At 40.6% G+C, this 18,321-nt stretch overlaps 1 protein-coding gene across 2 annotated transcripts in view; it reads right to left on the bottom strand.

Moving 5' to 3' along the window:
• LOC311242362 (hyaluronan mediated motility receptor-like) overlaps positions 1 to 15,773 on the bottom strand; it is a 34,698-nt gene extending 18,925 nt beyond the window's left edge. For both annotated transcript variants that reach the window (XM_084331313.1, XM_084331314.1), the window contains exons 1-10: positions 15,703 to 15,773; positions 15,266 to 15,364; positions 11,810 to 11,889; positions 11,638 to 11,715; positions 11,214 to 11,402; positions 8,598 to 8,684; positions 6,195 to 6,306; positions 5,630 to 5,695; positions 4,684 to 4,757; positions 3,291 to 3,364 (exon numbers count right to left, since the gene is read on the bottom strand). In XM_084331313.1, coding sequence (XP_084187439.1) covers positions 3,291 to 3,364; positions 4,684 to 4,757; positions 5,630 to 5,695; positions 6,195 to 6,306; positions 8,598 to 8,684; positions 11,214 to 11,402; positions 11,638 to 11,715; positions 11,810 to 11,889; positions 15,266 to 15,364; positions 15,703 to 15,748 — 905 coding nt within the window. In that variant the 5' untranslated portion in view covers positions 15,749 to 15,773. The remainder of the gene's footprint in view (positions 1 to 3,290; positions 3,365 to 4,683; positions 4,758 to 5,629; positions 5,696 to 6,194; positions 6,307 to 8,597; positions 8,685 to 11,213; positions 11,403 to 11,637; positions 11,716 to 11,809; positions 11,890 to 15,265; positions 15,365 to 15,702) is intronic.
• Positions 15,774 to 18,321: the final 2,548 nt, after the last annotated feature.

Below are 18,321 nucleotides of genomic sequence, written 5' to 3'. Positions count from 1 at the left end.
GCCTTACAGTGCCTTACAGTGTATTGCAAGGTCTGACATTGACCAAATTTGATATGCATGACATTGGTGGGCTCTAGGTCAACTCCTGAAAAGGGGGTCAATGTCAGACCTTGCAATCAAAAGTTAGGGGGCGCACTGAAATTATGGCAAGGGTTATTAGCCCCCTAACTTTTGATTGCAAAGTCTGACATTGACCCCCTTTGCAGGAGTTGACCTAGAGCCCACCAAGGTCATGCATATCAAGTTTGGTCAATGTCAGACCTTGCAATACACTGTAAGGCACTGTAAGGCTACTGTCCTGCCTCACTTCCAGTGATGAAGCTAAGCTATGCTAACGGAGCGTCTATTCCCAAAGCTAAAATGCACGCACAGAGACAAAAAAGGTATGTATCTTCTTGTCTAACTCCAGGGAAGATGTTAAATAAGCTAATTTCCCAAAATAGTGGAGTTATCCTTTAACACTTTGAGTGCCAGCCACGCGTTTTGTCGTTAGTTCATGCCGACCGTTGAGTGCCGCCAACGCTATATAGTGTTTGTTTGTCGTATTCTTTTTTATTGGCGATTTGAATTAATATTTCATCAATCGAGCCTCAGGTTAGTGTTGCAGACTCTGAGCTCAATTGGGAAGATACCGCCCCCTATCGTCTCTCCCTGTGTAATTGCACCCCCATTACTTTAGACCAGTGTTTCCGAAACTCTGGGTCGTAACCAAAATGAGTCGCTGACCCGTTTTTATTGGGTCGCCAATTAATTTTTATTTTTTATTTTTTAAGCTGTAGATTTGTTGATTCAGTTTGGCACCACATACTTATGTGAATCTGGGTTTTCTACTCTAGTATACATGAAAAACAAATACAGAAACAGACTAAATGCTCAGCATGACCTCATAATACCACTTTCAAAAACCAAGCCCAGAATAGATCTGCTGGTTGAAAACTATAACCAGCCACATACCTCTCATTAGATTTCATTGTGCCATAGATGAAATATTATACCCCTTCTAGCATGTCAGGTCAGTAGAATTTTTTAATAAGTCAGTACAAATTAATCAGAATGTTGCTCAATGTTAGGGTTTAAGGTTGAGGGACGGAGGGAGGGGGTAAGAAATGGAGAGTTGAAAAAGGGGTGAGAAATAGAAAGGAGAGTAGAACATGTTTGTTTTTAAAATTGTATGTATATATATGTTATGAGGTGGTGAGCAACTTAACATTACACTGATTATACATTTCATATACATTTGAAATTCATGGTTTGTTGTATTCTTTATCAGTAGTTTATAAATGTATGTTTATTTTTTATTTTGTTATTATATTTCCCCCCTTCTTTTTCAGTTTTTTCTCCCATCCCAATGTTAGTTGTCATGCCAATTCCCAATCCCCTTCCTGGTCATTGCTCACTCTACCCCCTACCGTCGGTCCGGGAGGGCGGAGACTATCACATGCTTCCTCCGACACATGTGTACTTAGCCCACCGCTTCTTTTCACCTGGCAGCGCGGACTCTCACTGGGAGAGTGTAACGTGTGGAAGGTCACACTACCTCTCCTAGATCCTTCCCTTGCTGTGCAGGCGCCCCGACCGAACTGTAGGAGTCGCTGTTTACAATGACCAGGAGCCACCCCACCGGCTTTCCCACCCGCCAACACTGCCAATTGTGTTAGTATGGACGGTCGGCCAACCCAGAAGCACCACAGCTAGATTCGATCCCACTGTCTGTGGTGGTAGACAGACACTTAGTCCGCTGCACTACCCGGCCGTCCTATAAATGTATGTTATGGCAATTCATGATGTATTTTTGTAAGTTTGGGTCCCGGGTAAACACCAAATTTCTCTTTTGGGTCTCGAAATGAAAAAGTTTGGGAACCCCTGCTTTAGACTGATGAAGGGGGGGGGGGGGGGCATTTTCCTCATTTTACTTTTCCATCAAGCCAACTGAAGAATCCATTGTGATCGCCGGCCCGGAAAACGCGTGGATTATGTATTTACAGTACCCAACGCCGAATCAATAAACGCGATCGATATTTGGAATGGCGATCAGAAATTGGAATAATCTTTTTGGATAACATCTGATCTGAGGTAAGGAATTTATTTTACCAGTCTTAGGATAATCAGAGCTATTTTCACAGAGATATCAGCGTTTGCCCTATGCGTGTGTGTGTATGTGTGTGTGCGATCAGGAAATGAGATAATCGATATTTCAGCCCGCTTCTATAGCGTGCATAAGTACACATACTATCGATAATCTAGCGTTTATTTGAAAACGATTCATAGATAGGCCGAAAAATGACAGTTTGTGTATGCCAGAATATTCCAGTAAATGCCGATTATCGATCTCTCCAACTCCTGAGATTACACTTCTTATATCTTGTTATTACCAAACCACGAGCCTAGCTAAGCTGATGCACTGAATCGAAACTACTACACTGGACAGTGGACTGACTGGCGCCGCCCCGCCACAGTCAATAGGGTATATGCAGTTCCGCATAGCATTAGCTGGCACCATTCTCTGATTGGATTTCAAGGCTGTCAATCATTCAATTCCCGTTCGTGAATGGCGTGCGCAAAAATGCATGGACCGGGCTTAGATGACATTAATAGCCTATTTTGATTGGCTATTATATTCATAAGGTCAGCCCGTGCAGGATAATTGCAGTGTGTTGCACTAAGTGATTGACAGCTCTCCATTACTAGTGCAGTATGGGAGCAGGGCAGGCCTGATCAGAGAGCTCAGAGCCGTCACTTGGCCATTGTTGAAGAAAAGAAAAAAAATTCACTGGCATTCTTTTTTTTTTTACAGAGGAAAACATTTCTAATAAAATAAATAATAATAATTAAAAAATATATATATATGTAAATTAATAATAATTATGAGTGAATTTGTGCTTCACGTGTTGTCATTGAATAACCTCCATTGTTAGACACATAGCCATAATTTAAGACAGAGATTATGCGTTCACAACGCTATCATTGAAGTGGGTGGTGGCATTTAACAGGGGTAAGGCGCACCGCATGGCTGGTAATCAAAGTGTTAACCTATGCAGACAGACCCTCACCTGCACCTTGTGTATACAGTTTACTTTACTCAATAGTATTAGATTAGATAGTATCAGATTACATTTATTTATTTTATTGTTATATATATTAGAACTGATAAATACAGACCATCATCTGCACTTTTGTTTACATTGTCAGATTTCCCAAGGGGATCAATAAAGGAATAACTTAAAAATGACATGAATGTCCTGCGAGAGGACATCTCCATCTGGCTGTGAGGTAATAGGGCTCTTTCTTACCCCAGTCTCTCCTGCTGAGAGTCTGACATGATCTGCTCCAACCCAGTCTTCTCTCGCAGCTTCAATCGCAGATCCTACAGACAAAAGTGTTAAAGCATTAATGAGGCAAAATCAAAAGGAGTCTCATCCGGTGGGAAAAGTCCAAATCAAAAAGAAGATTGCAGTAGAAAATGTAGCCCTTCGAAGATTGTTCAAAGGGGGACATATTTTAGTCCTTTTCAACAAGTTAATATAGGTCTTTGAGGTCCCCTAAACATGTCTTCAGAAAACATTCTAGCTGCCTCTATACCTCTCCGTTTCTGTCCTCAACGGTGCTCAACTGCGTTTGGGGCAGCAGATAGAAACATGTCATTGGGCACTAGTTACGCTAATATTTTCATTAGGGATGTCCCGATCCGATCACGTGATTTTCCGAAGATCGGGATCGGCAAAAAAAAAAAACATGACCATGTTCACGTCTTAAACTCATACTGAGGCCTTAGTTTTAGTTTTAAATTGCATATCATCATTCATTTATTTATTGTCACAGAGCAGAATAATTTTGCCAAAACAAACCAATAGTATCCAGCTGCAGAACGGCAGACCAGCCAAACTCCCAGACCCAAAAAAAAAAAAAAAATTTAATCCCAATTTCTCACATTACATTCACCCTGAATGTTGACGTTATCCAGGTGAAAAGTTAACTTCATTCAAGCGAGGCATTGCAATCCTTGACAAATCATTTGATGTATAATTAAATCAAAGGAAATGCATTTGGGTCTGAGAGTGTGGCTGGTCTGCCGTTCTGCAGCTGGATACTATTGGTTTGTTTTGGCAAAATTCTTCTTCTGTGTGACAATAAATAAATGAATGATGATATGCAATTTAAAACCAAAACTAAGGCCTCAGTATGAGTTTAAGACACTAAGTAAAAAAAAAAAAAAAAAGGGAAAAAAAATAATTTGATCGGATCGGGAAAGATCGGTATCGGTAGATACTCAAAATCACATGATCGGGATCGGATCGGGAGCAAAAAAACGTGATCGGGACATCCCTAATTTTCATCTTTGGTTGATATATTATGTGGGCCTACAAGAGAGAGCTTTCAGCGTGGCGTCCCCTACCCTCTGGAACTCCCCTCTGAAATCGGCAAAGACCCAATCGTGGACATCTTCAAAACTGCTCTCAAAACACACCTCTTCACCAAGGCTTTTCCCCATTAGTTTGTTTAGATTACCTTACCTGCCCTCATTCCCCTTTTTTCCCTAGCCCTATTTTTTGTTGCGATTGTGAAGCGACCTTGGGCTTCATGAAAGGCGCTATAGAAATGTGATCATTATTAAACATATTGCATGCCTGGAAAATAGATTTTAGTTTGTTTATACTAAATATAGATTATACTTTCCCATCTTACCTGGATCTGGTCATTGGCCGTGTCCAGGTAGCCCTGCAGAAACTTCATCTCCTCCCTCAGTTCCAGAATCACACCTGAGGGAAAAGACAGGATTATAGAGAGGAGTACCAACTACACAGTGGTGTAAGAAGTACACAGTTCCTTTCCTTAAGTAAAATAAGAAATACCCAGATAAATAAGTACCCTGGTAAAGGTCCTCCATTCAAATTCTACTCTTGAATGTACTTTTGTTGCATCTAAAGTTAAAGTAAGCATTCTACATGACATTTGTGTATTGCAGTGCTACACACTATCGGTCCACTGACCTCTACAGGTGATGTTAAAGTGGTATGTGGTCCAGTTATGCTGCTCGGATTACATCCTCTTGAAGTTGACAGGCTTCAAATTAGAAAGTATGCCATCTTCACACATATTTTCTATGCAAAATCTTTTCCTTCAAAGTAACTAGTAACTAGGGATGTTCGATATTGGCTTTCTTACCGATATAGTCCAACTCTTAATTTCCGATATCAACCAATTATATATATATATATACCGGTATATATATATATATATGCAGGGTGCCCCCCCCCCCCCCCCCAAAAAAACAGAATCATTTCAGGTAATTAACATTACATATCTCTTGTCGTGGAATTAACACAACATTATACATACTTTTGACAATAAATAAAATAATAATTTGTTCTTACTTGCCTGGGTAAATAAATGTAAAAAAGATTTTTTTTTCTTTTTTTTACAGATAATTTTCGATATTACATTTTAATGCCAATATCGGTAGGCCGGTAATATTGGACTTCCATACTAGTAACTGATGGGTTTAGATAAATGTAGTGGAGTAAAAGTATATAAAGTTCACTCAAATGAAAATACTCACGTAAAGTACAAGTAGCTCAAGTAAAAATACTTTCCCACTGACTATACGATACGAACACACACAAGGACTCACCATGCAGCTTATCCATCTCATTCTCCAGCTGCTCATTCTGGGTCTGGGTTGCTTGGTAGAGGTCCCCTGTGAAAATATAGAAGATAGTTTACCAATGTAATAAACAAGAATGATTACCGTGATGCTTTTTCATAGAAGTACGTTTTGAGGAGAGATTTGGATGAAGAAACTGTAGTAGCCTAGCCTGTTTACCGGGCAGGGCGTTTCAAAGGCTGGGTGGCCTGCCGGCAAAGGCTTGATCACCGTGAGTGATTACCCAGGACTTGGGACAGCCGAGAGGGCTTTATCCAAGGAGTGTCGTGGGTGTTTACGTTTATTTTTCTATTATTATAATATCATATTTTTTATTATAAAGTTTGTAAATAGACAAGATTTATATAAAATAATAGAATCCAGTTAAACTTGCTCCGGCTGTATTTTAGTCTCCTGATGGAAGATCCTTTGATCCAAACGTTGATCACAATAAAACACAGCAAGGGCAAGTTTAACAGTGTGTGGATCATATTCTTCTTGATCACCAGAGAGGATGTGCGTGCTCTACTTTTCCAATACTAGGACATAATACCCAGGTCTTTGTTGCTCTCCCTGAGAGCTGTGTGGATAGTCGTGGCTGCCTGCAGGTCTGTCTCCAGCACCTTCACACAGCCATCAGCACGGATGTGCAAGAAACTGAGCTCCTAAAAGGACAGAAAAGACATCTTACACAAAGATCCAGTGCACCTGCCACAACTGTTTTTGTCTGGACACAGGTTTCAACAAGTTGCATTTAAGACCAATTTGAATAGAATGTAATACCCATTTGAAAAGTAATTTTATATGAATTGCTGGGCTGGGCGACTGATAAGCAATTACCGCACTGCAAAGTAGCCCAGATATTTACCCGCAAACACATTTAAACAAGATACAGAAGTTATCGCAACATAAAAGTAACTTCCTAATCCAATAAATTTGTAAGACCTATCAAAATCACATTTAAGACTTTTTGAGGCCTGCTTTTGTTAAGACCCTGTGGGAACCTCGTGTTAAATATCAAAATAGAATTTGGGGCGATTTTTGCTACACAACACATTTTAAGATATAAATCTTAAAAAACGCTGCCCACATTAAACAATGGTTCGACTGCATCTTCATTAATAGCAATCTAAAGATGCCTATTTTACTGTGCTGTGCAGAAGAACATAAGTCATAACCATCATTGATATGTGTATTTTTATTGGTAAACTTCCCCCTTACATCACAACACTGTTATTGGAACCTATTCTATATGTGTAAATGTTTCTTCTTAGGGTTCCTCAAGTTTGTTCTGAACTGGGAAAAACTGCTTTTATTTTTTATGCTTCCAACACCTGGAATGCCCTCCAACTGACTCTGGAGCTGGATGTTCTTCCTGTGTGTCGACTTGCAACTGTATTGACTGATTTTTTTTGATCCACTTTTTCTCCCATTTTCTATATTTTTCTCCCATCCCAATTTCGTAACATCCAATTCAACCCTCCCCTGTCACGAACGCCGTTTCTTGCCTCCCACAAGCCGGCTGCAATGTGGACTAAGGCCCCGTTTAGACGGAAACGCTAGCAGGTGAATCCGCAAAAATATTTTTACGGATGTGCCTTTCGTTTATACGGAAACGGCGTTTTTACGGGGTGAAACCGCAAAAAAGTGAGACTACCTTCCAGGGTGGAATTCCTAGAAACGCAAAACCTTTGCTCTCTCGTCTAAACTATCAAACCGTATAAATCTGTTAAAACGATGACGAAAGGGTTGTCACGGCTCTGGTCGCGCGTACTGCTTACGTCACAGGTAGCAGGTAAGCGCCAGTAGCCGAGACGTAAACAAAGCAAGTATGTCTGACTATATCAACGGAGATCACTTGAAGGCTACATTGGCAGTACTTTTAAAGACACAAGAATCAGTCCAGTTTTAAGATACGCTATTGGAGCTGGAATTACCGCGGCTGCTGGCACCAGACTTGCCCTCCAATGGATCCTCGTTAAAGGATTTAAAGTGTACTCATTCCAATTACAGGGCCAGCAGGTGCCTCGACTGGCCCGCGCCGTTCTGTGTTCTGAACGTAGCGTTATAGCAGTACTTTTAACCCTTTCACTGCCACACGACAGAAGGTTAACCCTTTACTATCACACAACCGGCTGTCGTGTGGCAGTGAAAGGGTTAAATACACAAGAATCTGTCCCGCGGCGTGAGTGGACCCACTGTCTGTGAGTGACTCTGCTTTGGTCCAATCACATTCCCCATCCACAGTCTGCGAATCAGAGGCAGAGTAGGGCGGGTCTTCACAGCACGTCATGTGACATATGCGCCAATCGTGTGACAGCGGTGCTCCGTCGTTACAGCCTCGTCTGCACAGAGAATTCCACCCCAAAACGCTTGTCTAAACGCAAAATTAAAAGTGAAACCGCAAGACGACTTTTGCGGTTTCTGTTCACAAAACGCTCGTCTAAACGTAGCCTAAGTCATACATAGCACAAGTCCCCTCCGGTACTTGAGGTAACAGCAGTCGCATCTTTTCACCTGCGCAGCTCGATCTCTCAGTGGCGAGGAGTAATGCGTGGGAGGCTCACGCTGCCCTCGACACTTCCCGATTCTACTGCGCAGGCGCACCAACCGACCTGTAGGAGTCGCTGTCCACAACGCCCGATCCCCACCCATCAGTTTCCCACCCCCTAATACGGCCAATGTGTATTAGTACGGACGACCAGCTAAACTGAAAGCAAATGTGGAGCGCTGGGCTCGAACAGGCAAGCCCAGCGTCTCCAGATTTCGTGGCAAGCGCCTTGCCCACTACGCCACGTAGCCGCCCCCTGTATTGACTGATTTTATAGTTTATTCTTATTTGTTGTGCCTATATGTATGAATCTACAGATAACTGTCTTGTTTTGTAAGCTTGTCGCTGTAAATGAGGGTAACCTCAGTGTGTCACAAGTGGAGATAAGGTTTGGAAATTAAATACTTCGTCTTTGGCGTCCAGTTGGTTCCTGGCATCCATCAGTTCCATTGTGAGAGCGTTGATTCTCTCCTTCGTTGCGTCAGCTGAAACCTAAACATTCACTCGCTCAGTTACAGGTTCAATGCCACACTGCTACTTGTTATGATAACAACCAGTGGCTTGCTAATTCATATACTGCACATAGCCAAGCCTAAACATTTAATTTACCAGAAGTTGTCAGAATGTGTAAAAAAATATATATTCAAGACATGTATAACTCCATTTGCCTTGATCTGTAATATGAATGAATGTTAATTAAGTGAATGTGTGTTTATTTGTGAAAGGTCGGTTTAAATTGCATATTGAAATCAGTCCCACCACATGGTTTGTTTAAGACCTTTTACTTTTTTTACCATTCCATTCCAAATGTCAAGTTGGATGATGCATCAAATCTCTGGAATGAGATTGTTACACCCAGAGACATAAAACTATAGAAACATTGTTGGTGATGGGAGTGAGATAAAAATGCAGCCATCTTACCTGGGTAAACTATTACTAAATCATCAAACTCTGTATTGTTTCATCAGCAATATAATGCTTGATATAAACTACAACAGTGAGAGAAACATTCCAAATTCACCTTTATTTACTTAATCCCTTAAAGTAACTTCTTGAAGTATTTTTCACTTTTGTTTACCTGAAGAAAATACAGCCGAGAGATATAATTGGAAATATTTCCCTTCATCCAGGTAATCTCCAGCTCAAAAAAGATTACAATTTAAAACAATTCATAAATCATTATCTTGACCACTATTATCAAATCTGATCATTAGTTCCAAACAAAATTGTCTACTATTAAAGGCCAACTTGCAGGTTAAACCCTACTCTTCAATTATGGGTAGTTTACATCATTGGTATCTAATTTCATTATTTATTTTTTTCCATTTGACGCCGGAAATGCCACTCAGAAAGGGTTAAAAAGGTCCACGCACGAATAACATGCACGGAGCAAATCTAAAAGCTTATCAGACGCTAGCAGGGCCGTGACGTCACTCCAGGTAACTTTCCCTACTTCTGATCCACTACAATGGAGTTTGACGAGTGCAGAAAGCTATTTCCTTGATCCAAATGGACGCCTTACAAGACGCAAACTGGTTTAATCGTCGGAGACTTTGATGGACCAGCTACAACTGGTTGAAACAAGGTAGTTATAAGGTGTTTAATGTCGTAAAAAAAGAACTATATGTACCACTAGGCAGCCTGTTGTTCAGTACAGCAGCGCTACTGGTCTGTGGGCTGTCGCCTGATCCCCGTCCGGGTCATAGTATCAAGCTGGCTATATGGCTCTGGCTAGCGTTACCCCGCTAACGTTAGCATCATGTCTACTGTCGTGCATGTAAAAGAGTTTTGGGAACGAGTAAAATGTGCAGGTCCTCTTCTCAGACCTGTGGGGCAAAGCACTGCACACGCATCATGCCGGCTAGCAAGCTACACATCGCGGCATGTTGATACAATAGTAGCCCCCTCGGATAGCACTCGGTGCATCACAGTCACGAAACGGGCTACCACGATAGCTATTAGCTAACTAACGTTACAAGCTCAAACACCTTATAACTACTACTATTGTCGTGTCCATAAGTTCCCTGGCAGAATACTTGTGAGGACAAAGGTATACAAAGAGGAGAGAACCATTTTAAATCGGGCCATGTTAGGAGTTTCGAGAATGCTGGCTACCAAGCTAAGCTACATTAGCTACTAACGTTATATACACACAATATGTACAACGACACAATGATTTACATTATTACAAATATGGTAACGTGGTTGTGGCTTTTACAAATAGTGGTTAGCTTTAGAGATGAATGGCTATGATCACGGAGCAATAGTGTTAGGTGAAACAGAGACTAGCTCCTCGGCTAGTAGTAACAAGAAGGCTCCTTGCTTCCTGCCACTACCTGCCTGTGACTCTCAGAGCCCCTGCTGCCCTGTACCTGGTGTGACATCATCATTAAGATGACACACACGCTATGAAACATGGATTAAAATATGCATGTGCGTGGAGGTTGTGGTTTGGTCGACAATGTTTGATAAAAATGCTAAAACTGGGTCAATTTCGATAATTTTTTCCCCCCTCTTCATGAAAGTCAGCGTTGGCCTAGTCACATTGTTTATTGAACAAAAATACAACCTGCAAGTTGGCCTTTAAGTTTACCTAAGAAAGTGAGATATGGACCACCTATAATCATTACACAAATGATTATTTGGCAAATAAATGCATTTAAACTGTACTTCTATGTTAGCTCATCTGTAGAAAAGGTGTTACATTATATCTTACCTTTTTTGTTTGTTTCTAGTTATAGCAAGCTATTGAGGCTGTTATTTGTATAAAATACTTTGGATCTCTACAATGTTTTTTTGGATCGCAAAACTGCATACAATCCATACATCATACCTGGAGCCTCAAGTCAACTTTGGTCCATAGGATTTTCTCATCGACTTAAGATTCATGCAGTTTTAGAACTGGACCGGGTAAGATGGCTGCCATATGGTTCCATGCCAGAAGACAATTCATTATGACATGACGCATCTGATGTTTTACATGTACGGTTACACCCCTTCCCGTTAGTAAACTAGGCAAACCTTGTTCTTTAGGAACTCGTTGGCTTTCTTGAGCTCAGCCAACTGCCTCTGCGAGGTGGTGAGACTGGCTGACAGGCCAGTCTTCTCCACGACAGCGGCCAGCAGCCTGGACTCCACTTTCTTCAGCTCCTCCTCCAGGCCCAGCCCACGCCGCTCCTGCTGCCCTCGCTGATGCACCAGAGAGCGGATCTGGAGGGGAGGATAGGAAAGGCTTTCAACTCAACTCAATAAATGGGCATACACTGGAGGATTCGTTAGTCTTCTTCTTCTGGCGTGTGTCTTTAGACCTGCAGCTCCATTGACAACACAAGACTAATGAGAGCAACGCGGCACAATAATAATTTGATCTCAATTACCTAGTTTGTGCCAGGGTTGTCGTACAGTTAAATGTAAATGTATTCCTTGGGGAACAATGTGTAGCTACCTCTTTCTCCAAGAGCCTCAGCTGTTTAATTTCCATGGGGATTCCAGACTTCTGTCTCTTCACATGCAACCCGTCAACCTGTGTAATGACAAAACCGGGGGCAGATAGGAGATTATAGGATTGAGTGCTCATATATAGACAATATAGCCAACTAACTAAATTGCCAACTTACAAAGCCATCGACTGATAAGGTCCGTCGCATAGGTGACATGGGAACGCTTCTGGAGGGTGATGGAGGTGAAGCGGCAGCAGCTGGACAATGGGGGTGGATACAAGTTTCATGGGTTTGCATTGAGGTACTGTAACCTAACGGATAACTAAGCAATTTTGGACCTTAGGCCTAACAAAATTAATAGTTGGTTTCAGGTTGGTTGTCAGTTTGGCCATGGGTAGGTTGGGAATTTATTTTATTTTATTTTATTTTTTTATTTTATTCTTTCCCACGGCGACTATGGATAGGGAATTTCTTTATTTAATTAAAATGTTCACAACAACATGGATGCATGTACTCTGCCAGCATGTTTAATATCCATAATACTAAATGTTTGACTAAGATTTCTATGAAACTTTATTAAAAAAAAAAAAAAAAAAAAAAAAAAAAAAAAAAAAAAAAAAAAGGGGGGTTTTTTTTTTTTTAATAATTTTTTCTAAAAACTCATAAAATATATTGGGTCGCACCTAAATCGGCAGGGTCGGTCGGCAACCTGAAACCAACTATTAATTTTGTTAGGCCTTAGACCAGACCTGGGCATTGTACGGCCCGCCGGCCCGCGGGATGATTCTGACCGGCCCGCGAAAGATTACATGATAATAAAAAAAAAATAAAAATAAATAAAAAAAAAAAAAAAATTGAATTTTTTTTTTTTTTTACTTTTTTTTTTTTATGTCAACGTTCACACGCACAGTATACGCTTAGGAGACATGCTCAGAAGATGTTGGTTCTCTTTGGATCCACCTACATATGTGAACAGACATTCTCAGTCATGACGTTTACCAAGTCCAGGTACAGATCCTCTCTCACTGATGAACATCTGGCAGCTTTGCTTCGCATCTCCACCTCAGACATGCAACCTGACTTTGATGGACTTGTTAAAGCTCAACAGAGACTGGATTTCTCACACTGAATGAAAAAAAAAGAACTGAAGAACACTAAAATGTGGAAATATAACAAGTGAAATGGGACACTTGATATTTTTTTTTCTTTTTTTTGCACAGTTCTGAAAACATTAAATGTTTAATATAAGCATGTAAAGTAAAAAAGGCTACAAAACTGGGACACTTTTCTTTACACAGTTCAGTGACATGTCTTGTTTATTTTTGCTATAAGATGATGTGATGTCTTTAGAAAGCTAAGAAAATCCTTGTTTCAATAGTATATGAAACTCAAAATGCCCTTTGTTATTAATGTTTCACATTTTGTTTATCATTTTGGAAATAAATTCTATTTGAATAAATTATATTTTTGAAAGCTAACCTCACCTTTTAATTGCCAAATAATAACATACACTCTTACCAGGGGTCAAAACAATGCCATTTACTGCTTTTTATATAGAGATAAAATTTATATTATGCATAATTGAGTTTGGAATTTTGGCCCGGCCCCCCAACATATTTTCAGTTGCTCATTCGGCCCCCCGGGAAAAATAATTGCCCACCCCTGCCTTAGACCCTAGTCACAGTCCAGTCTACCATGTATCCGACACACAAAGACCATCATTTCACTGATTGGTCCAGTATTGAGCTAGCTACAACTTCCCTGCAGGCTCTCACTGGGCTACAATAGCAGACAATAGACCACCGCAACACTTCCAGTATTCTGAAATCATGGGAGAGAGAGCGGGGTGAGAAAATGTATGTATGTGGATGAGAGCCTTGACATTAAGTAGTGGTTGTAGCTACGGCTGTGCGGGAGACATGATCCAATAGACTTGTATAGGCCCGAATCTTTTTCCAGAAATCTAGGTTTAACAATCGACGCAGTCGGAGTTTGGAAGTAGGTGCGGAAACATGACTATAGCTCGGCCGAGAAAGTGCAGATCGACTTGGGACTAGTCTCTCCGTATTCAGGAGACTGTCGTATAGAGGTCTATTGAGGAGACTCTGGCGTATAGAGGTCTACTGGATCATGTCTCCAGCACCCCCACAGCCATAGCTACAACCACTTAATGTCATCCACATTCATTCATCCCCCTCCCAACTATTTTGCAGACCACTATGCACTGTAAACTTATGGACTCTAGCTGTAGAGGGGCGGGCCACAAAACATGTAAAGATGTTCAGACAGATTGTGATACAACAGGAGCATACCGAGACCGGTAAGAAGACAATTTCCTAGGCCCTTTCATGACTGATGCATGCCAACAGGGTTTGGACAAGTGTATCCACAGTCCCTTGCTCCTCTATAGGAAAATCCCATTAACTGAAGAACTGGTCCTTCGCGAAACGCTCGTTGTATGTATCGCAGAGAAATTTCACCGTTGCACGAGGGTCTTGGGACAGAGAAACGCAATTGCGTTGCTAACATTAAAAAAGAAATTTAACTGGTCAACACAGCTTTATTGCAGGCATCTAAAGCCATTTTGACGTTTATAAAAATGTTAAACGTTTATTAGCAACGCCACGCTTGGACTCTTTTTGTATCACAAACAGTACTGTATTTGCAAATCTGGTATGTCATAAATGTATATATGTAGCAGTACTGTCTATCTGTATGTCATGCATGTTATGATGCATTGAAAATGGGGGACCCTGACGTAAACAAGACGAAAGTCTTTCTCTGGTCTGCATCCCCTTAACAATTGTATGTATCGAGCTGTACTGTACCCATTCTGCAATCTGTTAATAACGTTTTCAATCAATCAGCACCCACTCTCCACACTTTAAAACGCCTAAACACACTTTATATTTATTGGTAAAGGATTTGCACTACAACCCATGTAAATTGTACCTAAATTGTACCTCATCCCATTTCTGCTTTGCACTATATAGTATTGTATATTAGTACATTGCATAGTATATTGTAAGGTAACTCAGTTACTTCTATTCTGCATCGAACATATGTATTGAGATGTACTGTACCCATTCTGCAATCGGTTAATACAATTTTCCATCAATCGTGCAACTGTGAGTACCTTTGAAATGTATCTGCGATACTTTCCTATGGAGGAGCAAGGGACTGTGGATTCACTTGTCCAAACCCTGTTGGCGTGCATCACAGTCACGAAAGGGGCTAACAATTTCCCATCTTGGAAAAGCACATTTGTTGTTGTTTTCACAAATGATTTACGATTGCCCATTGTCTGCTATTGTAGCCCAGTGAGAGCCTGCAGGGAAACTGTAGCTCAATACTGGACCAATCAGTGAAAGTACATCGTAGACAGACTGAGTGAATGAAATGAATGAATGAACTTTATTTAACAGATTGCAGAATGGGTACAATACAGTACGACTCAATACATACATACAATTGTTAAGGGGATGCAGACCAGAGAAAGAAGTTTGTCTTGTTTACATCAGAGTCACCCATTTTCAATTAATAGTGAGAATATAGGGTCTAAGGTCCATAGCCAAGTTTCCCTTTAGGTTTTTATTAAACTATGAGCTCTTGCTGCTGTAAGAGTGAACCCACCCTCCCCGACGGGTCTGAAGCGGTCAGATCTGTGGAAGGACGCGGCTCCTTTAACCTCGTCAGGCTTCACGTCGTAGGAGCCCGGGGACGGCGAGCAACCTGAGAGTTCAAACACAACACGGCGTCATATAATGTGGAGTGTGTGAGATTATGTGCAAAATAATATGTTGTCATGGGTTACTTTAACTGGCAAAAAGGATGAAATATCCTCTCGGCATTCGCTAGCTCTAGCTGTTAGTCAGCGTTAGCTAAAGTGGATAGCTTGTTGATATAAATGTTGACAAAGTGACAATAACATTCTAAAGATGACCCACGTTTATTTGCTGAAACCGTCTCCATTAGCATCACATTAGCATACATATAAAACGGTTTTATATCTATGGTCTATACTATTCTTAATGTATTTAGACATATCTGGATATTGTTTAGTTACTTACCGACGCTTTCATTGAACCTTTTTACAGGCGCCCTTGAGAAAGACATGACGTTCCCTCAAACAGCAGTAACGTTACAACAACACGACGCCGCGGACATGTTTAAATGTAAAAACTGGCCAATGAGCTTCTGATAAATTCCCTCTCTCTCTCTCCCCGCCCTCTTTCTTCTTCTTTCTATTTCCGGCAGACTAGGTACGGCTAGTGGTGCATTGCTGCCTCCCATCGGTTAGACATAGCAAGACATTTCAAAGGGAGCCTTATAACCAAGTCAAAGAGGTCAACACCTCAATCAGTTCATATCTATTTATATGGTTACTTAATATATAGGCTATTTCCTTCTCACTTCAGTTTATCACTGTACATACTAATAATATAACACTGCACATACACCTGATTAGCACTATTACTCTTATTTCATATCCAGTTTAATCACCTGTACATTTTATATGACTATTGCACTTTACTGTTACATTGTAGTGATTGTAATGGTACATAATTCACCCACGGAACTATTGTTAGGAACATTCTAGAACATTAGTTCCGCCCGAACATTCTGCAACGTTTGTGATGATGTCATGGCAGAACATTCTAGAACCTTAGTGTTTGCCCGATCATTCTGGAACGTTCGTGATGTCATAGTAGTCATGCTGAAACGTTGGTGATGATGTCATAGTAGAACATTCTAGAACCTCTAACATTCCTATTTAAGCGGTGGCAGGCATTCTGTTTAGCTTTCTAGTAATGTATTGTATCTTGTAGTTGTGCTGATGAATATTAAAGGAGTTACCTTCAACTTCAGGACATCGCCTCAGACTCCCGTCTCTCAGCACTACAACATTTACATTTGCCAAACTTATTTTCGTTGTACTTTACTTGTGCTGTATGATGACAATATATTTGCATCTAATTTAATCTTTTAAAACAAGTAGAAGTGTTGACCAAATGTGTCTATTTAATTATTTGAACATTGTTGAAGGTGTTGACACCAAATTTGGGTTTTTCTGACCTATACATCCAGTAAAAAACAAGGTTGTTTGAAATCGTCCAGCGACATTACCATTAGTGCTTTTAATGCATCATCGTTCTTTGTCCACTGTCTTTGTATCATCATGAATTATGTTTATAATCTTCCTTTTTCTAGTAAAGGTTTTAACTTTTAAAACCTATTAGGTTTTAACTCCCAGCCTAGCTGTCTCCACAAATAGTACCCTTCTTTCCTCAGCATAAAGTGGACAGACACTGAAACAGGCTGAGTTGTATCCAGTGGCTCACACTCCTCACAATGGCTAGCCCCTTTCGTGACTTCACGAAAGGGGCTACACAATGGCCATACTTCTCAACCAACTCCAACTCACAAGACCACAGCATTTAAAGGAACATGTTAACGTTATGTGAAATGAGCTTACCCTTCCGTCTTCTTCAAAGTCAGACACGAAGATGGATAACAATTTCCCCTCTGTGCGTTCAATAGAAAGCTACAATCTGCAAGATAGCCTAGCTTAGCACTAATTAATGGAAGCAGATACACTAGCCTAGCTTAAAACTTCGGGAGAGGTGTTTCAGGTTAGCTTGCAGCTGGATAGCTGTCTACTGAACGCACAGAGAGGAAACTGGAGAAGACGCATTTCCCATACAGTTCCTTTAAACTGATCAGCTTTACATCATCAGACTGTAAAACTGTCAGCTCTCATTATCACAGATGTTTTTCAGCATGGTAGGTTATTCGGTATGTGACAGTATGCTGTAAAACGAACGTGGTGCTATTCAAACCTTTGTAATGTATCAAACTAGTGAATATGACTTTGGATTCAATCTAAGGTTCCCACAGTAGGGTCCAGTGACCCCTAGGGGTCTTTGAAGGAGTTCTATGGGTACTTAGCAAAAACATTTTTAAAGGCGCTATAGATAACATTCAGCCACTAGATGTCACACTAGAGCACCAGCATGTAAATTCAATCAGGTGCATTCCATTCAGAGAAATGGGAAGTAGGGAGGGATGCAACATGTTAACAATAACATATATTTTGGACCCACAAAAACATAGAAATTTGTATTAAATAAAAACATTTCCTTTGGTAAAAACAATATGTTTATTCTGCATCTTCCTAAAAGCTCTGTGGATGTATTATTTATTATCTACATAAATCTATAGCACCTTTCATTTTTAAACATTTATTTTCAGGTTTCACTCTTTCGTACAACTATAGCAAACATATTCAGTGTGGGGGGGGGGTCTAATCAAATGGGTCTGTGAGCCCAAGTGATGGAGATGAACTGATGTGAAAAAAAACGTGGGAACGACCCTTGGATGAGAAAAATACAACCCTGTCTCCTTTCATTTAGACATTTTTATTTCATGGAAATACAACATAACTTTAAATCCTTTGTAGGACCATTGTTGTACATCTTATATTCTTTTCTCCTTTTTTTGTATTTCAAAACATGGTCACTCGTACAACAATATCATAAACAAAACCTCATGTCACAAATGGAGCCATTGATGACAATAAATTACACTTGCCATGCTAAGGTTGGAAGATGATGTATTGGGTACCTTCACTACCCCTGCCCCCCCCCCCCCCCCCCCCCGCCCGAATCAGATCAACCCTTAAATGAACA

Source organism: Notolepis coatsorum, assembly GCF_963971535.1.
Source record: "Notolepis coatsorum genome assembly, chromosome: 16".
NCBI classification, from domain to species: Eukaryota; Metazoa; Chordata; class Actinopteri; order Aulopiformes; family Paralepididae; genus Notolepis; species Notolepis coatsorum.
This window is presented reverse-complemented; position numbering and strand designations above follow the sequence as displayed.